Source organism: Numenius arquata, chromosome 15, assembly GCF_964106895.1.
Source record: "Numenius arquata chromosome 15, bNumArq3.hap1.1, whole genome shotgun sequence".
NCBI classification, from domain to species: Eukaryota; Metazoa; Chordata; class Aves; order Charadriiformes; family Scolopacidae; genus Numenius; species Numenius arquata.
Window position 1 is genome coordinate 5,614,494 of NC_133590.1, and position 20,054 is coordinate 5,634,547.

The window sequence follows — 20,054 nt, forward strand, 5'->3', positions numbered from 1 at the left end:
TTTTTTCCTCTCCATTAATTTTAGATGGGATTAGCCTCCCTCAGCTAATATTAGCCCAAGTGAATAGTCCTCTAGATGTTGTCAGCAGTGTGGAAAAAACCCAACCCATCCCAATATGATGTTGCTTGATGTTAACAACAATTTTTTAAAAACCTGTGGTGCATTTTCTTATAAAATAAATCTGGATTTTATTCTCCCTTCTCTGGTCTATGTAGGCAGTGACTGTTACCACTGGAATTGGAAGGGTGTAACTAGAAATAGAAAAAATTATGTTAAAAAGAACCTCTGGAGGTCCCTGGTCTGACTGTTGTCCAAGCACAGTCACCTTCAAAGTTAGATCCTAATGCAGTGAAATGAAAGGTTTTAGAATTATTAAATACATCCAAAATAGTTTATCACATCTTGAAGAGTGAATACTGGCTACATCTATGGCAGACACTCTACTGTCAGATACAAGCATTAGACCAAATACAAGGATAGATGGGGATGAAGGTACTTTTAAGAGTTGGCCTGTTCTCTCACACAGATATCCTGTGGCCATACGCATCCTTATCCTTATTCTAAGCAGTTCCTCTGTCATCCCTGATATATGAACACCTTTCTCTTCCACTTAAATGCCTGAGGAGTGGACCTTCTTCACTGTAGGAAACTGGAGAAGATGACACAGTTTGATGACAAAAGATACGCTGTCCCACACGCAACAGAATCCTGATTTGTTAAACTTCAGCTATAGAGTCCAGTATCAGTCCCTAACTCACTGATCTACAGCATGACATACATGGTAAATAAAGGTAGACAGATGGAAGCAGATACTTGGGAAAAGCCAAAATGAAAAAAAAAAAAAAAAAAAAAAAGGAAACGTAAACCTCTTCATTTATTACTGCTGTGTTGGCAGAGTTCCTTTATTCTGGGGTGCCTTGCTTTTCAAGAGTTCATTCAGAACGAGAGAGAAGCAGCAAGAACAATAACTCCATTTTAAACCAGCCTTTTCCAGCCTCTGTTGCTGCCTTTCAGTGCTTGAGTGCCTTTGCACATTTATTCCCAAGCAATTACGAACCTGTATTTCGCCCATCTGACTTCTGTTTCCCAATTTCACCTGTATTTTGTCTCTCCAAATAGCTCTGTTATTCATGGCTGATTACTAACCATTCCTCTGTGTGCCTGACCCATCTGAATAGCAGAAGATGTCTCCACGTGAAGTAGAGGCTCTTACATCCCACCTTCTGATTACACAGCAAACCGCTTTTGAAGATTACATAGTAATACATAAGCAATACTCCCCTAAAATATAGACCTTCATCCTACAAGCCAGCTGATTAAACCCACCAGGGCTCACATTTACAAGACCTTCAACAAGCTTTTGCCTCACAAGCAATGCTTTACCGTGTCTGAAGTTTCCTCCTGATTTTTAACTCCTCTCATACAGAAAATGGAGACGCATGCAGTAGTTCTGCAATCACGTGGTAAGAATGAGCCATGTAAAACTATACTTTCAGCCAGAAGAATGAATGCAATCACGAAGCAATTAGTGCAGGCGGCAGATGGTTTGCTGCTCTTTTTTTCTCAAGACTGGCAGGAAAAAGTCACGACTGAATAAGGGACTGGTCTGTCAGCAGTGGTAATTCAAGTCTGCAGCCCAAGGCAGCGACACAGGGGAGAGATACGTGAACAAAAGCAACTGAGTCGCTGAAGCTTAATGAGTTACTTCTTGTCAGCTGAACCCCAGCAATTAAGCACATTCACCCCCACACAACACCCAAGAAAATGGGACATAAAATGACTTCAGTTAACACAGATTTCCCTAGCATCGACTAAATCCCTATTCAACCAAACAAAAAAAGATCTGTAGTACTTATCACAGTGATAGAGTCAGTGGGCTGTGAAGAGATTGAGGGATGATGCAACGTGACCCATTTCCTGTTCATTACAACTGAGCAATGAGAGGCATGCGCTAACTGTTGGCTTTGCCCTCATCAGTCCCGAGTTGGATGGACAACTTCTGAGAAACAAAACAGTCCAGATCCAAAGTGATTCCCATCTCTCCGGCTCTTGCTCTATTCACCACCTGATTCTCCTGGTCCCACCTGCTGCAATGACAAAATGCAAATGGATGGAAACGATGACATGGTTGGCTAGAAGGATGTAAACATGTTTTCTAGATGATTCTTGCCTCCTTCCTGACTGTCAACAGCAAAATTAAATGACCGTGACAATCCTAACTGGTCAAAATCCAACTTACTCCTTACAGCTCTCATTCACCGAACCTTCACAGCCTCTTCAGTCCGTGGCATCAAAGTCAGTGATATCAAAATGTAAATTCCCTACCCTGCAGATACTCCTCCCTTGCTTCCTTGGGTGACTCTTAGTCAGTGTGCACACAGTGTTTGGAATCCAAGGAGTAATGGCTTCTCTTTCCTTAAAACTGGCTTTAGCATGAGATAGCGAAATAGCAAACATCATTGTCATTTGTTCCAAACCACCCCACAGCTCTATCTAAATACCTGCAGGACCTCTTAATTACTAGGAGAAAATTCTGCCTTTGGATATACAAGCATGAAACCAAGGGGAGTAATTTACAATTAGCCACAGGCGTAACTTGACCCTTAGTTTGAATACGTTTAATTTTTAGTCCAAGCTGAATAATACTCTTTGCCTGTTGGTTACCCCTCCAGGGTTCTTGGCTAAAGCTTGTTGAAGTCAGAAAACATGCTCATTAGGCTTTAAAGTAGAAACCAGACCTGTGGCTCATACCGATACAGAGCTAGAGTTAATTGGTACTGATCTACAGACTTTGTGCTATATGATTTTTTTCTTGCAACTACAGTATTGAATTACCAAGTTATCCAATTTGCTAATCAATGCCATAACACGAAGAGATTTTACCGTACAGCCTGCACCCTCTCACTCAAAACATCCCATATACACAACTCCAACACCAACCCTATAAATTGAGGTTAATGCACACAAGGACACTTTATTCTTATATCTGGATTGTTTTTTAGTATTCTGTAGAAGAGAGTGAGTTTCCTGTGAAATAGGGACATATTTGCTAGTAGCCATTTACCATATGAGTTTTAGCTGTATGGACTCTAATTCAGAATTATTTCCTGAGCAGGCTGACTACTAAGACAGCTGAAATTAATTTTATAGTATAACCTAATTTTATTTGACAATTTTACCACTGAAAGTTTCATTGATCTTCATATAATAAATTCCCTATTGCCAACACACAGTAACTTTCATTCCAAAGGGTCCTAGAAGACAGCAGAGACCAGAATCTGTTCAGTTTCATATCAGTCCAGAGAATTCAATAGCCACAGGGGAAAGGAAACATTTTGACCTTGTCTAATTACATACTGAACACCCAGAAATAATTTAATCTGCACTTTCCTCTGGCATAAATTATAATCATAGTATATTCTACAAAATGCTGTGAGAGAGATGAGTGAAAAATGCAATTGACCCTACCAGAAGAATTAGGCAGGCAAGGTGCATTCCCCATAGTTGGGAAAGATATTAAGCTACTGGCCTGGAAGGATACTGGTTTTGAGTTTAAAGCACAGGACTAAACTTCTACGCCAAAAATACGCATAAGATCATTTTGTGACTTATTTACCTTCCTTATGCCTTTATTTTTGCCGGTTTACAGTAATAGTAACAACAAGCCTAATTTAGGCTAAAGGAAAAGTATTTGTTTAATGTTTGTAAAATGAATTCAAATACACAGATGGAAAAAATTAGAATTCAATTTTTTATGTTGATATTCACATTAACGTATAACTTGAACAATTCAGCCAATACTTCGATTATTGATTAGATTAAGATTCTCATAGATTCATAGAATCATAGAATTATTTGAGTTGGAAAGGACCTTAAAGATCATCGAGTTCCAACCCCCCTGCCATGGGCAGGGACACCTCCACTACAGCAGGTTGCTCAAAGCGCCATCCAACCTGGCTTTGAACACCTCCAGGGATGGGGCATCCACAACTTCTCTGGGCAACCTGTTCCAGTGTCTCACCACCCTCACAGTAAAGAATTTCTTCCTGATATCTAATCTAAATCTCCCCTCTTTCAGTTTAAAACCATTACCCCTTGTCCTATTGCTACACTCCCTGATAAAGAGTCCCTCCTCATCTCTCCTGTAGCCCCCTTTAGATACTGAAATGCTGCTATAAGGTCTCCCTGGAGCCTTCTCTTCTCCAGCCTGAAAACCCCCAACTCTCTCAGCCTGTCTTCATAGGAGAGATGCTCCAGCCCTCTGCACATCCTCGTGGTCCTACTCTGGACCTGTTCCAATTGGTCCATGTCCTTCTTATGTTGGTGGCCCCAGAGCTGGATGCAGTACTCCAGGTGGGGTCTCACCAGAGCAGACTAAATGGGCAGTATCACCTCCCTCGACCTGCTGGCCACGCTTCTTTTGATGCAGTCCATGTTTGCAGCTGGCTTTCTGGGCTGCCAGTGGGCATTGCTGGCTCATGTTTTGCTTCTCATGAACCAGGACTCCCCAAAGTCCTTCTCCTCAAGGCTGCTCTCAATCCATTCTCTGTCCAACCTGTATTTGTGCTGGGATTGCCCCAGCCCACGTTCAGGACCTTGCACTTGGCCTTGTTGAATTTCATGAGGTTTGTACGGACCCATCTCTCAAGCCTGTCCAGGTCCTTCTTGATGACATCCCTTCCCCCCAGTACATCAACTGCGCCACACAGCTTGGTGTTGTTGGCAAACTTGCTGAGGGTGCACTCAATCCCACTGTCCATGTCACCGACAAAGATGTTAAACAGCACCGGTCCCAGTATTGACCCCTGAGGAACTCCACTTATCACTGGTCACCACATGGACATTGAGCCGTTGACCACAACCCTCTGAATGTGGCAATCCAGCCAATTCCTTATACACCAAGTGGTCCATCCATCAAATTCATGTCTCTCCAGAGACCAGGATGTTGTGCAGGACAGTGTCAAATACTTTGCATAAGTCAAGGTAGATAACATCTGTTACTCTTCCCTTATCCATCAATGCCATCACAGAAGGCTATCAAATCTGTCAGGCACAATTGGCCCTTAGTGAAGTCATGTTGGCTGTCACCAATCACCTCCCTGTTTTCCATGTGCCTTAGCAGAGATTCCAGGAGGATCTGCCCCATGATCGTGCTAGGCACAGAGGTGAGACTGAGACTGACTGGCCTGTAGTTTCCCAGATCTTCCTTTTTTAAAAATGGGGGTTATGTTTCCCCTTTACCAGTCAGCAGAAGCTTCACTGGACTGCCACAACTTCTCAAATATGATGGACAGTGGCTTGGCAACTTCATCTGCCAGTTCCCTCAGGACCCACGGATGAATATCATGAGGTCCCATGGACTTGTGCACCTTCTGTTTTTTTAGATGGTCTTGAACCTGGACTTCTATAGTGGGTGGTTCCTCATTCTCCCAGTCCCTGCCATTGCCTTCTGCGACTTGGGTGGTGTGGTTAAAGCACTTGCTGGTGAAGACCAAGGCAAAAAAATCATTAAGCACCTCAGCCTTCTCCATATCCCAGGTAACCAAGTCTCTCGTTTCCTTCTGGAGAGGGCCTGCATTTTCCATGGTTTTCCTTTTATCACCGACATACCTGTAGAAGCTTTTCCTGTTGCCCTTGATGTCCCTGGACAGATTTAATTCTATTGAGGCTTTAGCTTTCCTAACCTGCTTGGAGAATTTCTTTATATTCCTCACAGGCTACATGTCCTTGCTTCCACCCTCTGTGGGCTTCCTTTTTGAGTGTGAGTTTCTCCAGGAGCTCCTTTTTCATCCATGCAGGTATCCTGGTGGTTTTGTCCAAGTTTCTCTTTGTTGGGATGCATCACTCCTGAGCTTGGAGGAGGTGATCCTTGAATATTAAACCAGCTTTCTTGGGCCCCTCTTCCCTCCAGGGCTTTATCCCATGGTACTCTACCAAGAAGATCCCTCAAGAGGCCAAAGTCTGCTTGCCTGTAGTCCAGGGTAGCAAGCTTACTGTGTGCCCTCCTTGCCACCCTAAGGATCTTGAACTCCACTATCATATGTAAAACAAAACTGGACCACTAAATTTTTTTTGTATAAAGACTACTGTATTAGATGCCAAAGTATTTCACTCTTTTACCCATGTTGAGAGCTCAGAGAATTGTTTTTGTCTGTTTTCTAATTTTATTCAAAAACATCAAGATGTCAGGATGTGAAATCTGTCATTTCTCAGAGCAGTCTGCTCCACTGTCTAGTTCCTGCACAGCTGAATTTATCTGCCATTGACCCCTAGCCATTAATTCTTGTTAGAAGTTTTTTTTGCTAGATCAAAATGCTTACTCATGTTTTGTTTTTCCCCCATTAAGATATTTATGCACAACAACATAGTTTCCCTTCAATCTGCTTTTTGGTACTCTAAACAGATTGAGCTCTACCAGTCCTTCACTGGAAGACAACTGGCTTGCAACTATTGATGTGCTTGATTTTCAAAAAGTTCTAACAATAAGATCTCTTACAATCAAGTCCTGTTCTGTTGTCTCAAGTTGCGCAGCAAAAAATCAAGGCAAATCTCACAGTATATTTATTCGGATGATGGATTACCTGCACTGAAGGAACCGGACTTCAAAAGAAATCGATTCACTGCTACTTTTCTCTTAGAAAATCAAAGGCTACTTGAAAATATGCCAACCAGATAGGAACAAGGAGTGTCTTATACTGTTCTTGGAGCTGCTGCTACGATGCAGCAAGAGAATTGTTAAACGAGGACAAAAAGCCTCATTAGAGGTTGTTATTCCTATCGTGAAGGATCCCAGCTGTCTTTGCTGCCCATTGCCTGCCACATGATATTGCCAAAAGGACTGATGAATAAATGTAGACTGCCAGGTCATTTGTGGAGTGCTATGTCCCAAGAACACAGTAGGTGCTCATGTCCTTTACTTTGCCCTTTACATTGAGGCTTACTCAATGTTTTTTGCTTGGAAATACCAGTTTGGTATTTCCAAAGACTGTCCTGGTATCACCCCAAAGACTGCCCTGAATGCTCTGCAGCAGTTATGTAGAGAGATGGAGAAACCTTAGCTTGTTCCTAAGCAAAGCAAAACGTTGCCAACAATTCTTACCTTCTGATCTTGGCTGTATGCTAAGATCCAATCTTCCTGCTTGGGGTGGAAGAGCAGACTATGGATGTAGAAGTTCAAACGGTATTTTTGATAGGTGGCCCCTTCATCAGAACTGATTAATAAGCTGCTCTCAACTTCTGGATCAGTCAGCAGCATAATCTATATGGAAGGGAAAGATGAAAATACAGTGGTGAAGAGGAGTCAGATGGAAAAATAAGAAAGCAGCTAGGAACTTCAGAGAAGCTTATTAAAGATGGCTATTTCAAAATGTTTCAATGTAATATTAAAACTAAACATTTTCAGTAAGAAAAACAGTATATTTCAGCTATGTATATAAACATAACATATGATCAAATAGACAGAACAACTTTATCACTAGTTAAAACAGACCTAAACGAAGCTATGCTTAGGTTATCAGAAAAATCAAACCTGACATTTGTAACACCAGAGTGCAAACCTACTAAGTTACCAAACCGCCACTGTGGGCTAACTAGGGTCTTCATGAGTGAGCTGTTGGAATGGCAGACAAAAAGTTAGGTGTTAAGGTAAAAAGAGAGAGACATAGAGAATGATCTCTAACGGTGAACTTTGTTAGACTCTGGCAGAATTTTCAAAGATGACAGTTTCATTGCAAGAAGCAATCTTGTTTTGGCAGGAGGACACATTTGATAATGTACTGGGTTCTTTCCATCTCCAGATTCTGTGGCGCTGTGAATTATAGATTCAGTAGTGTATCAAAAATAATCTTCACATAGCAAAGTTGCTTTCTAGCTTTGTTCAAGAGTGTTAGTTCGGGAGTGACAGAAGATATACAGCTTGCAATTGTAGTAGCTACTTCTTCCCATTAACTATGGTATTAATCGGTCTGCATTGCTGATGAATCAGAGAGAATGAGATACTCCTCTCGCGCGTCTCTGCATGAGAGAATATATAGGTTTGAGCGGCAGAAAGAGATCATTTCAGTATTTCAGCAAGCAACAAAGTAATACCCCTAAGGGATGGGAATGAGGCACCATGAATGGCAAACATGAAAAGTTCTTAAGAATATCTGCTTGGGAAGGTATTAAAACCTTGACCCATTAGCTTTTTTTTTTTGCTTTTTTTTTTTTTTAATGTACTGGTGCTGCTGTTGCTTTGCAAATGGCAAAGACTGATCTGTTCTTAGACAAGCTTGAAGTGAAAGGATCCACATCTGGCATCCCTCAGAGCAAACTCCTGTCTGGGTCTGAGCACTACAAAAATCACACACTCCATTTCCTCCTCTTTCTTTCATTTAGTCAAGCAGAGTTAGATATAACTTAACTCACTACCTATGAATTACAGGGCGTTGTAAGTCTTGAGAGACACCAGGTCCTAAAGAACTATTTGTATATGAAGGTGTAACTACACATATAATCTACACAGGGAATGTCCTTCATTATTGGGTAACTGCCAGAGGTTTTCATCTGTCTCTAGAGAACCCCTTGGTAGCATAACAATTTGGTCAGGGACTTGGAAGGTTGGGGTTCTCCAAAATCCCCAAACCTTAATATCCCAAGTGATCTTAGACCAGTTATGTTATCACACTGTATCTCAAACATAAAATAGGGTAATGTCTCCATTGTAGCATAAAGTTACAGTCTCCTTTCGTATCTCTGATTTACTTTTGAAATCTTGTGATGAAAACAAGCACTATTAGAATTAAATATTGTTATTGTTATTTCCATTTAACACTTTCAAATATATCAAGCATGCCACTGATGTGATTTCTAAACTGAAGACTGCATGATAGAAGCTACACAGAAAGCATTAATAATCAAAATGTCAATATATAGATCACCTACTGTCACTAAGTAGACTACCCAGCTTCTGAAGCCAAAAATTAAATTGTCGTGTTTATCAGTTGGTTCTTTTTTCTTACTGGTCTAATTTCTGGGGCAATGTTCCTATGGTTAACATTTATCAATTCAGTACTATGATTCAGGCATTACGATTTTCCTATTTTTATGACTTCCTTCTTGAGTGGATTTTGTTTATGTTGGTATTTGAAAATATCACAGCACAGCATTAATTTGGACTATAGTAACTAGAGCAGAAATAAGCATAAATCAATGGGCTCGATCCAAGCTCCCTGAAGTTAATAAGACTCTTGTCATTGACTTTGGATTGTGCCTCTAAGGCAAGTTGTTAATCAAGATCCACTCTAGTCTCACACATTTCCTTCTACCTGCACAAGGAACTCATCTGCCCTCCTCGCTGTCATATCCAAGCACATCACCGCCTTAACACATTTTCTGTCAGGCCACTCCTCTGAAGCGTGAAAGTGCTCTTATCTCCATTTCTTAGAAAGAGAATTGAGGGACAAACTTGAGGCACTGAAGCACCTAATTCCTCATTCAATCAATAAAAGCTAAGTGCCTAAACAGACTTGCCAGCACTGCTGACTTTGGCTTTAATCTGCTAACTACCACCCTGGGCTATCAGTACTGTGTTTTCAGGTATCTACGGTCTCCAGAAGCCTTAGCTGTTGCATTGCAATAACCAGCCATTCTGTACACATGAAGCGTTTCAGGACACATCAGTTTCGCTACATACACCAATAGCAATAGTGTTTTATATGTGGCAGAGCTGTGCAGATCTGCTGCAGATTTACATGAGGGCATACTGAGAAAGGGGAGGGAGTTGACGGATGACTCTCCAATCATTAGTCAGACTGTTAACTATGAGACCAACTTTCAGTGCTGGGACAGCATTGTCTGCTCCAGTGTTGTACCCTGGCATTGCCAATCTTTTTGCACAGACGCCATAAAACAAAACAAGCTAGAGTTGACTAAGCAGTCACTACTCACATCACAGTCAGCACTGTTTCTTACAAGATAAGAGAAGCAAATGTAATTACAACATACCTGCATGTAAATAATCAGTTACAAGCCCAGAGGATAGCATCTATCGGATAAGAAGCAGAAATTGATATCTGTATGAAAAAAATCTGCCTAAAAAAGAGCAAAATGCTGTGTGTATCTACATGAACCTTTCTGATCAGACCAGGAGCGTGCTTCTGAAATGAATCCCCCAAATTTTTGGGGGAAATGTCTATAGCAAATCCTTACATACTATATTCTGGCTCATACCACAGTGATCTTGGAGCACAGGAACTGAATTCCCTTTCAAGGAAACAAAACCAGAATAAACATTTCAGGAGTGCATCTGATGTGCTCCAACCACCACGGCACATTTAGCTCAGAGTAGCAGGTTAGCACTAAAGTCAGACCCTCTGCCTACAAAATGCCCATATTGCAGACAGATGTCATCTCAACATCAACCATTTCATTCTACAAGTCATTTCCACTGAGCTTCCCTACATGCTAATGTAGTTGCAGCCACATTAGCTTAGTCTTATTGCCTAAGTTGCCTTGAACATAAATGAGAATGGAGGGAAAGTATAATTAATTTTAATGTTTTTATTGTTGCAGCATATAAAATACAGAGAAAATAGATTTTAGAATTTTCTTTGAAATAAATGAAGCCAATTTCTGTTTTGAAGTAGTCTCACACATTGTGTTGATGCAGTTGCTTATACAGAAAATAAAAGTGGACATAAACACGCTGAACAGGAAAAGCACAGAAAATAAAACCAGTTACAATAACAAAGTAAATCTAAATTTAGAAGTCATAAACTTTAATATCTAAGATTATCTAAGATAACAGATTTGAAAGAAACTGTTTTTATAATTTCTGACTTCACTGCAGAAAGCATGCTGGATTTCCTTAAATATGAGCTCCTCAAAGGAGAAGTCTTGCTTTGTTTCTCCAGCGCTTAATATAAGGTGTCACTACTTTCCCAGCTAACACTGCTTTCTGAACAAGCACTTTCTAGTCATCATTGAGGAATCAACATGGCTTTTGCACATGAAAATCACACCTTAAATCTGTCCAGGTTCTTAGGGCCAGTAGGGAAAGACAGCTGATGAAGTCTAATAGGATTTGTGAGGGGCTCCCTTGCCAAAGGATCTGAAATTGTCACGGGATAAAAAAATCTTTCCATAGATATTAATTAATGGTTAGAAGATCAGTACCAAAGGTTAGGGAAAAAAAACCTTTCGGTTTCCACAATGGAGAGAAGCATTCATTTGGAATTTCCTCAATGCTTTGTGTTGTTTAATTTATTCATTAATGATCTGGAAAGAAGGAAGGAAAGAGAGGTGATAAAGTTTGCTGATGGCAGTAAGGTTTCAGAATGATGAAAACAAAAGCCAGCTATGAAGATCTGTAAAAGATTTTCACGATACCGAGTACTTGAGCAATAAAATGACAGGTGAAATTCTGTGATGTTGTATCAAAAAAAAATAATATACAGTTGCAGAAAAGCAATCGCAGCATAACAGACAGGACAACAGGCTCTAAGTAGATACTTCCTTCAGGAAAGGAGTCTAGGGGTTTTAGTGAAGAGGTCTGTGAAAACAGAAGCTCAGTCCTCAGATCCTATCAGAAAACCCCCATTGCAGCTGTAGGAATTATTAGGAAAGAATTAAACAGCATAACAAATAATTCTATTAGGCCACTGTAAAGTATTCCTGCATCTTTAACACTGGGTGTTACTCTCATCCTCTACCTTAAAAATAAAAAAAATAAATAAAAAAAAAAAGGCTATAGTAGAAAACAGAATACCTGATACCTGTAAGGGCAATTAAAGAAAACTATGAAATATTTTCCATACAAGCAGCAAATAAATGAACTATTCAACTTCCAAAAGAGATAAATGAGAGGCAATTTGACCAAAGCCTACAAAGCTATGAATGGCCTGGAAGTGCTTAGAGAACAATTATTCACTCTGTCCTAATATAAAACTCACGACCATCAAATGAAATTATCAAGAGTAAGATACAAAACATAGGTGAAGCCATGATTTTTTTTACCTAGTTAAACCATGGAACTCCTTGCTATAATTTGTTGTAGATGTCAAAAGTTTATATGAATAGGAAAAATGAACAGATAGTGTTCCTGGAGGAAAAAAAAATAAAAATCTATCAATTCAAAAATTTCACTGTTGGCTGAGGAATGTGAACCACAGATTGCTGAATTCTGGGAAAATACATAGGAAAATAGTATTATATAATTGCTCTGATCTGAAACTGCCCTCTTAACAAAGAGTGGGATTGGTTAAGATTCAGTCTGATTTAGCAGGGCTGCTCTTACAAACGTCACTGGAGAGTGAATGAAAATTATAAACAATAACCTTACCAGCTCGGGTGGGCTGTTCTAGGAACTTCTCATGCGAAGAACTGGGCCCATCATTTTTATCTTGACATTTTTTAAACTACCTCTGATTCCACCATTACAAAATAAAGCTATTAACACAGGAGTAAAAAGAGGCATACGTATCTGCCTCTCACTTCCAGCAAAAGCCCTTAGTAAACGGAAACCAACCTTAGAGTGCCTCTGCTCTAGTTTATTGTTGTCTTACGTTAAACAAAAATGAAGAGCGAGGATAACCCGAGACTCTACTTCTCCCCAGCAAAAGTAATTGCTCTGTGCTCAGATCAGTGCCCAGCAATGATGAGAATCTGCTTACTCACAGCAGGCACAGCAAGCACATGCTGCACTTCCTGATGCTTCAGACGGATTGGGGTTTTTCTCTGTAAAAAAAGTCAATAAAATCGACACAGGCTTTTGCAACCAAATGCAAGGCACCCATTAATCATCTACTCCCTGAAAAGGGAGAAACTTGATTTGCTTTTCCTAGAAGTGACAAATGAACACAAACCATAATTACAGATCTGAAACAGTCCACACTTTTTTCACCCTGTTTTTGGTGCTAACTCTGCTGATGGCAGATTGCCCTTGACAATTATGTGGATTTTTGCTGTCCTCACAAAGAAACCCAGGAACACTTCGCAAGAGGATTCTGATTTTGCTTCTGCAGATGGAATTCCGATCCTTATACAACTGCCCTGAATGTCAGATTCAGTGGCTTAATCAAAACAAGTCTCAGTCTTCTATCTTAGCCCCTCATATCCCCACTTGGACAACTTTTCTCTAACATTTTTTTTTACGAAAGAACATAGTATCACTGAAATACAACAATATGAAAAAAATCCAAGTAAATTTCATAGATTCACCTGGTCTTTCACTCACTTCTGATGTATCAACAGATCTGAATCATATCACCTGACCAAACACAGGGATGAAATGCAAATCAGGTCAAATCCACTGAAAGAACCTTCACCTTCTCACCTACTACATGCTTCATTCATAGACCCAACACTGGTGACCCACATGGAACATGTAGCATTCCTCACACAAAAACAGAAGAGAGAGGTAGAGCAAAAGAGGAAATCAGCAAGGAAGAACAGAAACGTCCTACTCTTAACATCCCCTACTTGAATTCTATGAACATTTGCAATTTTTCCCCAGCTTCTTTGCATGTCAGTTACATAATTTTAGAGAGTTGTGGGGTCTGGTTTATTTGCATGGTAACTGATTGCAAGAACATCAGTGCCATGGAATCCCAGCATAATGAAATGCAATTTCTGTCAATTTGCATATCGCTTCTGAATTTGGATCGCCGTCTTCAAGGCATGAAGACTGTGTAAAGATTCTCCCTATTCTCCAGATTCAGCAATTCACAGACACATTTCAAAGCAATGTGTCCCCTTTTAATTAATCAAACTCATTGTTTAAGCTTTTTCAAGACCTAGAATAAGAAATAAAATGAAACAAGCCAAACAAGGTAACTGCTTTGGCCATGACGTTCTGAAATAAATGCAACATTACTGCAAAGCAAATTAGATCAACTCCTTGTACAGGACTAAGTTGCTGGAAGCGGTTGCAAAAGCAAATAAATTAGGGACAAAATTACCAAAAAGAAATAATTCAAGCATTCATTTGGATATTAACAGAGAAAGAGGAGACTGAAGCCTTTGCAGAGTTTGACAAGCTTTGCTCAAGGGTTAACATTGACTGCTGTAGAACTGCACTTATGAGTAATGCCACCAAAATTTGGCCCAAGTCTCTGCTTTAAATAAATTGGCTAACAGTATTAGCACCTAAATGAAAACATGAAATGAGCTAGAGCTGACAGATTTGAAGCTGTCTCTATCGCCAACTAAAAGACAAGGTTAGTTGCTGAGCAATTTCATTAAGACACCATTAAAATAATACACCAATAATTTGATCAAGGCACCGTGAAGTGTTTTATTGCCAGAAGTTCTTGTTAACTCAGAAAGTGCAGTAATTTTGTAGGGAAAGAAAAGACTTCAGTGACAGAATTACAATTTCAACACTGAAGAAAAAAATAATAATGCCTTTGAATGATGACCTGGTTTGGAACAGTCTCAGAAATAAGTAGAAATGACCACTTTAAAACAAGGAAAAGGTCTGTGGACAAGTTATTTTGCAACTATAACTCAGTGACTTAAGAATAAAAAGGTTCTCATTCATACAAAGACACATAAGCCAAACTCACTAAATCAGTCTGTACTTTGCTGATATGGAGGCTAACAAACTCCAGGTCTCCCCCAAATGATTACTAAATAGTATAATTCAGATTCAAAATCAATCCAGATCTAGACAGTGGAAACTCTAGCATCATTTCCCCCAAGAACCTACAGGAGGTCCACAACTGGTAAGATACTACCATCTTCCTCAAATCTTGGCTGTTCAAAGGTAAGAGAAATGATGCGGCAAAAGCTTCAGGTGGTGAATTCATCTTGTTTGCACACATGAAAGATTTAGTGCTCACTGAGTGATCAGACAATCTCTTGTCACCAGAATACGAGATGGCAAAGGAATATCTTTTAAGAGAGAAAAATTATCACCTGCCAATATTTTTGAAAGCTGGGTTTATACAGTGTTCCTAATAGAAGACTTGTTGAGAATTGCATTTGGCATCTTGATGAATGTGGTTTGAAAGAAAAACCTGGCTAGTGGCTGGAAAAAAGAATCCATTTACCTGTTCTGTATTAGTGAAGAAGTTCTTTATAGGCCAAAAGTGACCGCAAAAGAAAGTGGACAATGAAAATTCTATTTTCATTCTATTCTATTTTTTTATTATCTGTGGGAATCAGCTGTGGTTGTTTTACCAGACAGAAAAAGCAAATGTATATATCAACGCCAACTTACAAAAATAAAAGAAACACTGTGTAACTCCCCTTTATCCAAGCCTCAGTCAGGGACATAAACAGTCACTTCCAAAAATCTACTGATTGCCTCTTCAGTTATACAGAACAATATATTTAGTGGAAGTCCAAAAGAATCTCAAAAGGAAGAGGAGATATTTTAGAGGAATTTTTACCTTAGGAATATGTCTGCCTCCCTACTTCACACATAGCCAGAAAGTAGCATGCATCTACACGTGGAAGTTATCACAGAATACATGAGATGTCAGTAGCTCTTCTTCACAAAATGTCCCGTTTAAGGGTTTTAGAATACTAGAAGCATGAGGCATTTTACTCATTTTTACAGCACATGCTTATAAGTGGCTAAGCAAAGAGCACTGAAAAGCCACTGAACCCCACCACACACATATGCTAACTAGAAAAAAAAAAAAAAACCAACACAAATATACAAGACATTTCATCTGTTTTTTATAAAATATCCCTCTATGCATTGAATGGAAAACATCACCAGCTGCCTCAGCAAACACACATTTTAAAATTACATTTTAGAAACTAGAGCAGTCCTGGTACCCTATGCACTGAATAAGGCCATTGATTGACTACTTCGGCTGAACACGATGTATTTCTTCTGTTACAGGATTTAAGAAAAATATTGCCTTAAACATTTATATTATAAAATGTCTAATCCTCTGGGTTTTGTCTCTAGCCCATTTCTGGTTGAGCACAATATTTGGATTCCTACCTAGATGCTCTTAAATGGGCTTGTTTTAATAATTTGTAAAAAGTTTTTTTACTAATAACTGTGAGCTTTAAAAAACTTATTTCTGATTGTTCTAGGTGATTAAAAGGTCATTTCAGCTCACTGTTCCCCCTTCCCATTTTGATTGAAATAATTATTATTTTGTAATAAATGAAAAAGAAAAAGCTTTAATTCTTCCAGTTATCTAAATATTCAAGTTAAACACTTACTTTTTTGTGTTTAGGAACACTTCCAGAATTACAACTACTGTTATGATTTTCAGTGATAATCATAATTTTACTAGTCAGCTGGCATTTCAATGTTTCTTTTTCAAGCACAGTACGCAACAATAGATTTTCATTAATATGTGAAAGTTGTCCGAATGCCAGTGAATAAGTACTAGTGACCTTCTCTATCTTCAACATAGCAAACTCAAATCAGTATTAATATATTAACTGTATTAATGAGCAATTGCTGTTATTGTTGCTCAGCTTCCTCTTACTTTGATTAATCCCAGTTTAATGTGGTTTCTCCACATTATCTGAATTTTTTTAGGACAAAGTCACAGGTATAGAGTTGGGTCAATGCGATACAGACTCATGAAAAGAAAACATGAGGCTGAGACATCTCAGCAGATGTGATTCACTGGTTCTCTCTGCTAAACCTACTTGACATGAATGGAGATATGAAAAAAAAAACCAGAGGTGCCGGGGAGAAGATTTTTCCAAAGAGAGAACAGTGTAGAATAACAACCACTCCTTACTCTGAACTTAAGTTCAGAAAATATCTGAAGCACCAAGTGGGTTGGGGCTGATCCTGTTTCTATCAAAATCCAAAAGAGGGCAGTGCACCCACACACAGCCTGGTTCATTACTTGCAGCTCATCAGCATGGGGACATTCATCAAGTGGACAGGTTGCTACCTACAGTCTTTTCTCTCTGTGGCTGAGCTTTGGCAAAAGCCTCATTCTCAGAAGTGCCTCAACTTGGACCAGACCTGAAAAGATTCAACTACTTCTTTTTCCATTAAAGGTGACGAAGTTGCCACATCTTCAGGGGTTTTGTATGCTGCTGAGTCACTGATTGTGGGCTGGACTGTGAACACCGAAACATTGACTTTCACCTTCTCAAGAGTAAACTGCAATCCCAGCAGCTAGGGTGGATTCTTAAAATATACACCTTTGTGGCATGGTTTGACCCCAGCTGGCAGCTAGGACAACGCAGCCACTCATGGAGTTCTCCCTCTTCCCCCCAGAAGGGTAGGGAGAAGAGAGAGAAAAAGATGGGAAAGGGAAAAACACCCTCATGTGTTGACATAAAGACAGTTTAATAGAACAACAACAGGAAAGTAAAAATAACAATAATAATAATAATAGTAAAGGAATATACAAGACACAAGTCACTCTCACCACCCAGTAAATTGGTGAATTGGCACAGTCCTGAGCAGCGATCGCAAGTATCCCCCTCCCCCGGCTAACCCCATCTCTGTACTCAGTATGAGCTCTATGGTACTGAATATTCCATTGCCATTCTATCGTTCTGTCTATGCTCCTTATCAGCTTCTACTGGAAGCTGAAAACAGCCCTTGAAAAGTATAAATATCGCTTACCAACAACTAAAACAATATGCACTATTGACATTCCTTTCCCATCAAATCTGAAACACAGCAACCACTAGAAAAAAAATATTAACTCTATCCCAGCTGAAACCAGGACATTGAGGTAATAACATTTAACTACAGGAGGAAAAAGTTGAGATGGGGTGAAAGGAGAACCTGAGGATTACCATCACTTTTTAAAATCTTAAGCTTTTTAAAGTGCAACTTCCATTTCCTCTACTCAAGAATTAAATGAAAATAAAGATTCTGCATTTGTCCTTACTTTAGCTAATGCACCTAGTGTCTTAATAAGGACTGCAAATGTGTCATCCCTATGCAAAAACAGAAATGTAATACTAAAAACAATAAAGAAAACATTTAATTAATAAATTTAATAGATAACTGCAAGATGTTTCAGAGCTACTTTTGCTTTATCTAGAATTATAAAATTATTTATAATTTATTTAATTTAGGTAGGTATAGACCTCTCGTGGTCTTTTACTTCAAACTCCTGCTCCTGAGATACTGAGCCAGCTTCAAAAGTACAGATGGATGCTCAGGGCCTTGTCCTGTCAATTTTTAAATATCTTCAAGGATGAAGATTCCACCAACTCTTTGGGCCTATTCAATCTGAAATTGCCTAGTTTCCATTCAGTGTTAATCTTAATTTTAAATATCTGGGGTTATGATGTCAGTTTTAGAACAAAAATGAACATCTTGAATTTTACATTCCTTAACTTAAAGGCCTATCTTAACTTAGCAAGAGCTTTGGAAACTAGAAGTGCTGTATGAGTCCAAAGCACCAAGGTTAGTTTCACCTGACATGATCCTGTATCACTGCTGAAAATAGAATTCATCAGGCTCAGCTCCTAATCACACACATAAACATTAGCTCCAGAGCAATCAGTTCTGGGGGAAGGAACATGAAAAGATTAGGCTTCTCATTTTTTTGAATCTTCCTCAAATCAAATTCTAGATTCTTATCTCTTTGTTCCACAGCCAGTTTCAGTCTAATTTAGTACCTTGTCACAGAATCAAGTTTTCCTATTCCTTTTTCATTATTATTACACACTGCTTTCTCTTCTTTTACATACATTTGACATAAAAAGCTTTTACCACTGAAAACAGACTGAAAATCTATTCCTTAAAACTTAAGAAAAGCAAGGTAGAAACTTCCATTCTGGAATAAAATCTAACTCGTAACAATGATTGCATTTGATTATTATATTCTGAGAAGAAATAAAGAAACAAAGACAAAAAACTCAGGAAAGCTACTGTATTACAGGCACTCTATTTTGGACAATGCACTCTAGTTTCAATTATTAATCATCTGTTCTTTTGCAACAGATGTTCTGCATTGTACCGATCAGGGGAAAAAAACTTTTTTTTTTTTTATACCGAGACAGTCTTACTTGTTCAGAGGAGAAAAGAAAAACTCAGCTTTGTAGAGATCTGGAATGAGTTGTGTTCATACATATTGCCTGTACTTTGTTCTGTTGCTCAGTAAGGCGTTCCTTTCATTAAAGAATCTCATGAGATTAATTAGTTAATCTTCAGACCAACTTTGTGGTAGAGAAAGAAAGAGTGCACATATCAAGAGGGAAAATTACTTGGACAAACTCCACTAATCAATCAATGGCACAACAAGAAAGAAGCCACTTGCACTGTAAGCTATTCCAAACAATAGTATCTTCCAGCCCCAAATACTGGGCCCTAAAGGTCGTTAATCCTAATCAAAGCAAGAGAAGACTCTTGGCCTAAAAGTTTGGTAACCTAAGCAGAGCTACAAAAGAGACAGGGAAAAGAGAAGTAACACTAAGGGAGTAATTTTTCTCTGAAGGGTGAGTTAGTGAGAAACTCATGATCCACATGATGGACTTTCCTATTTCTTGTGATATCCCCTAAAACGTACTTGAACTTCGAGTGCTTTGAACTTAATCCTGAAAGGCACTGAAAACAGCCTAACAGCATGGGTAACTGATACACCTGGAGTTGTAAAGTTTACAGACATGTGCTCATGGCATATAGACAGTGGGGTGTACCCCATTATTGGGGTATAAACAGGGATATCCCGGGGCAGGAAAAAACTCTAATACATTGTGAAGATGGATGAGTTGACAGCCAGACAGCTGCTCGATAGGTTTCAGCCCCTGGCTACAGAGAATCAGGAATTTACATTGAGAGATTTATAGTTTCAGGAGTTTACGGCCTGTTTATTTTTGCTAGGCCACATGAACATTCAAATCTTTGCATGAATGTTTTGTCAAGCCTACAGAGCGATTAGTACAAAGTAAATAACGCTCATTATAAAGCAAGCTTCTCATTATATTCATCTTTTATGTCCCTGTTTTCCATGTGATGCCTAGTTTACCATTTTCCCTAATTGTGACCCTTTCATACCCCCCTACAGTAAGGTTTTCTTCTTGGGAGAGATATTCTCGGGTGGCACAGTCAGTCTCTATCCCAAGACATATATATATGCTCTATAAAGAATACTGCATTAAGGAGGAGTACGCCACTACAA

At 39.1% G+C, this 20,054-nt stretch overlaps 1 protein-coding gene across 1 annotated transcript in view; it reads right to left on the reverse strand.

The window, feature by feature from the left end:
- LOC141472229 (VPS10 domain-containing receptor SorCS1-like) overlaps window positions 1-20,054 on the reverse strand; it is a 305,706-nt gene that overhangs the window by 113,355 nt on the left and 172,297 nt on the right. The window contains exon 4 of the mRNA XM_074159099.1: window positions 7,100-7,258. Within this exon, the coding sequence (XP_074015200.1) occupies window positions 7,100-7,258 (159 nt within the window). The remainder of the gene's footprint in view (window positions 1-7,099; window positions 7,259-20,054) is intronic.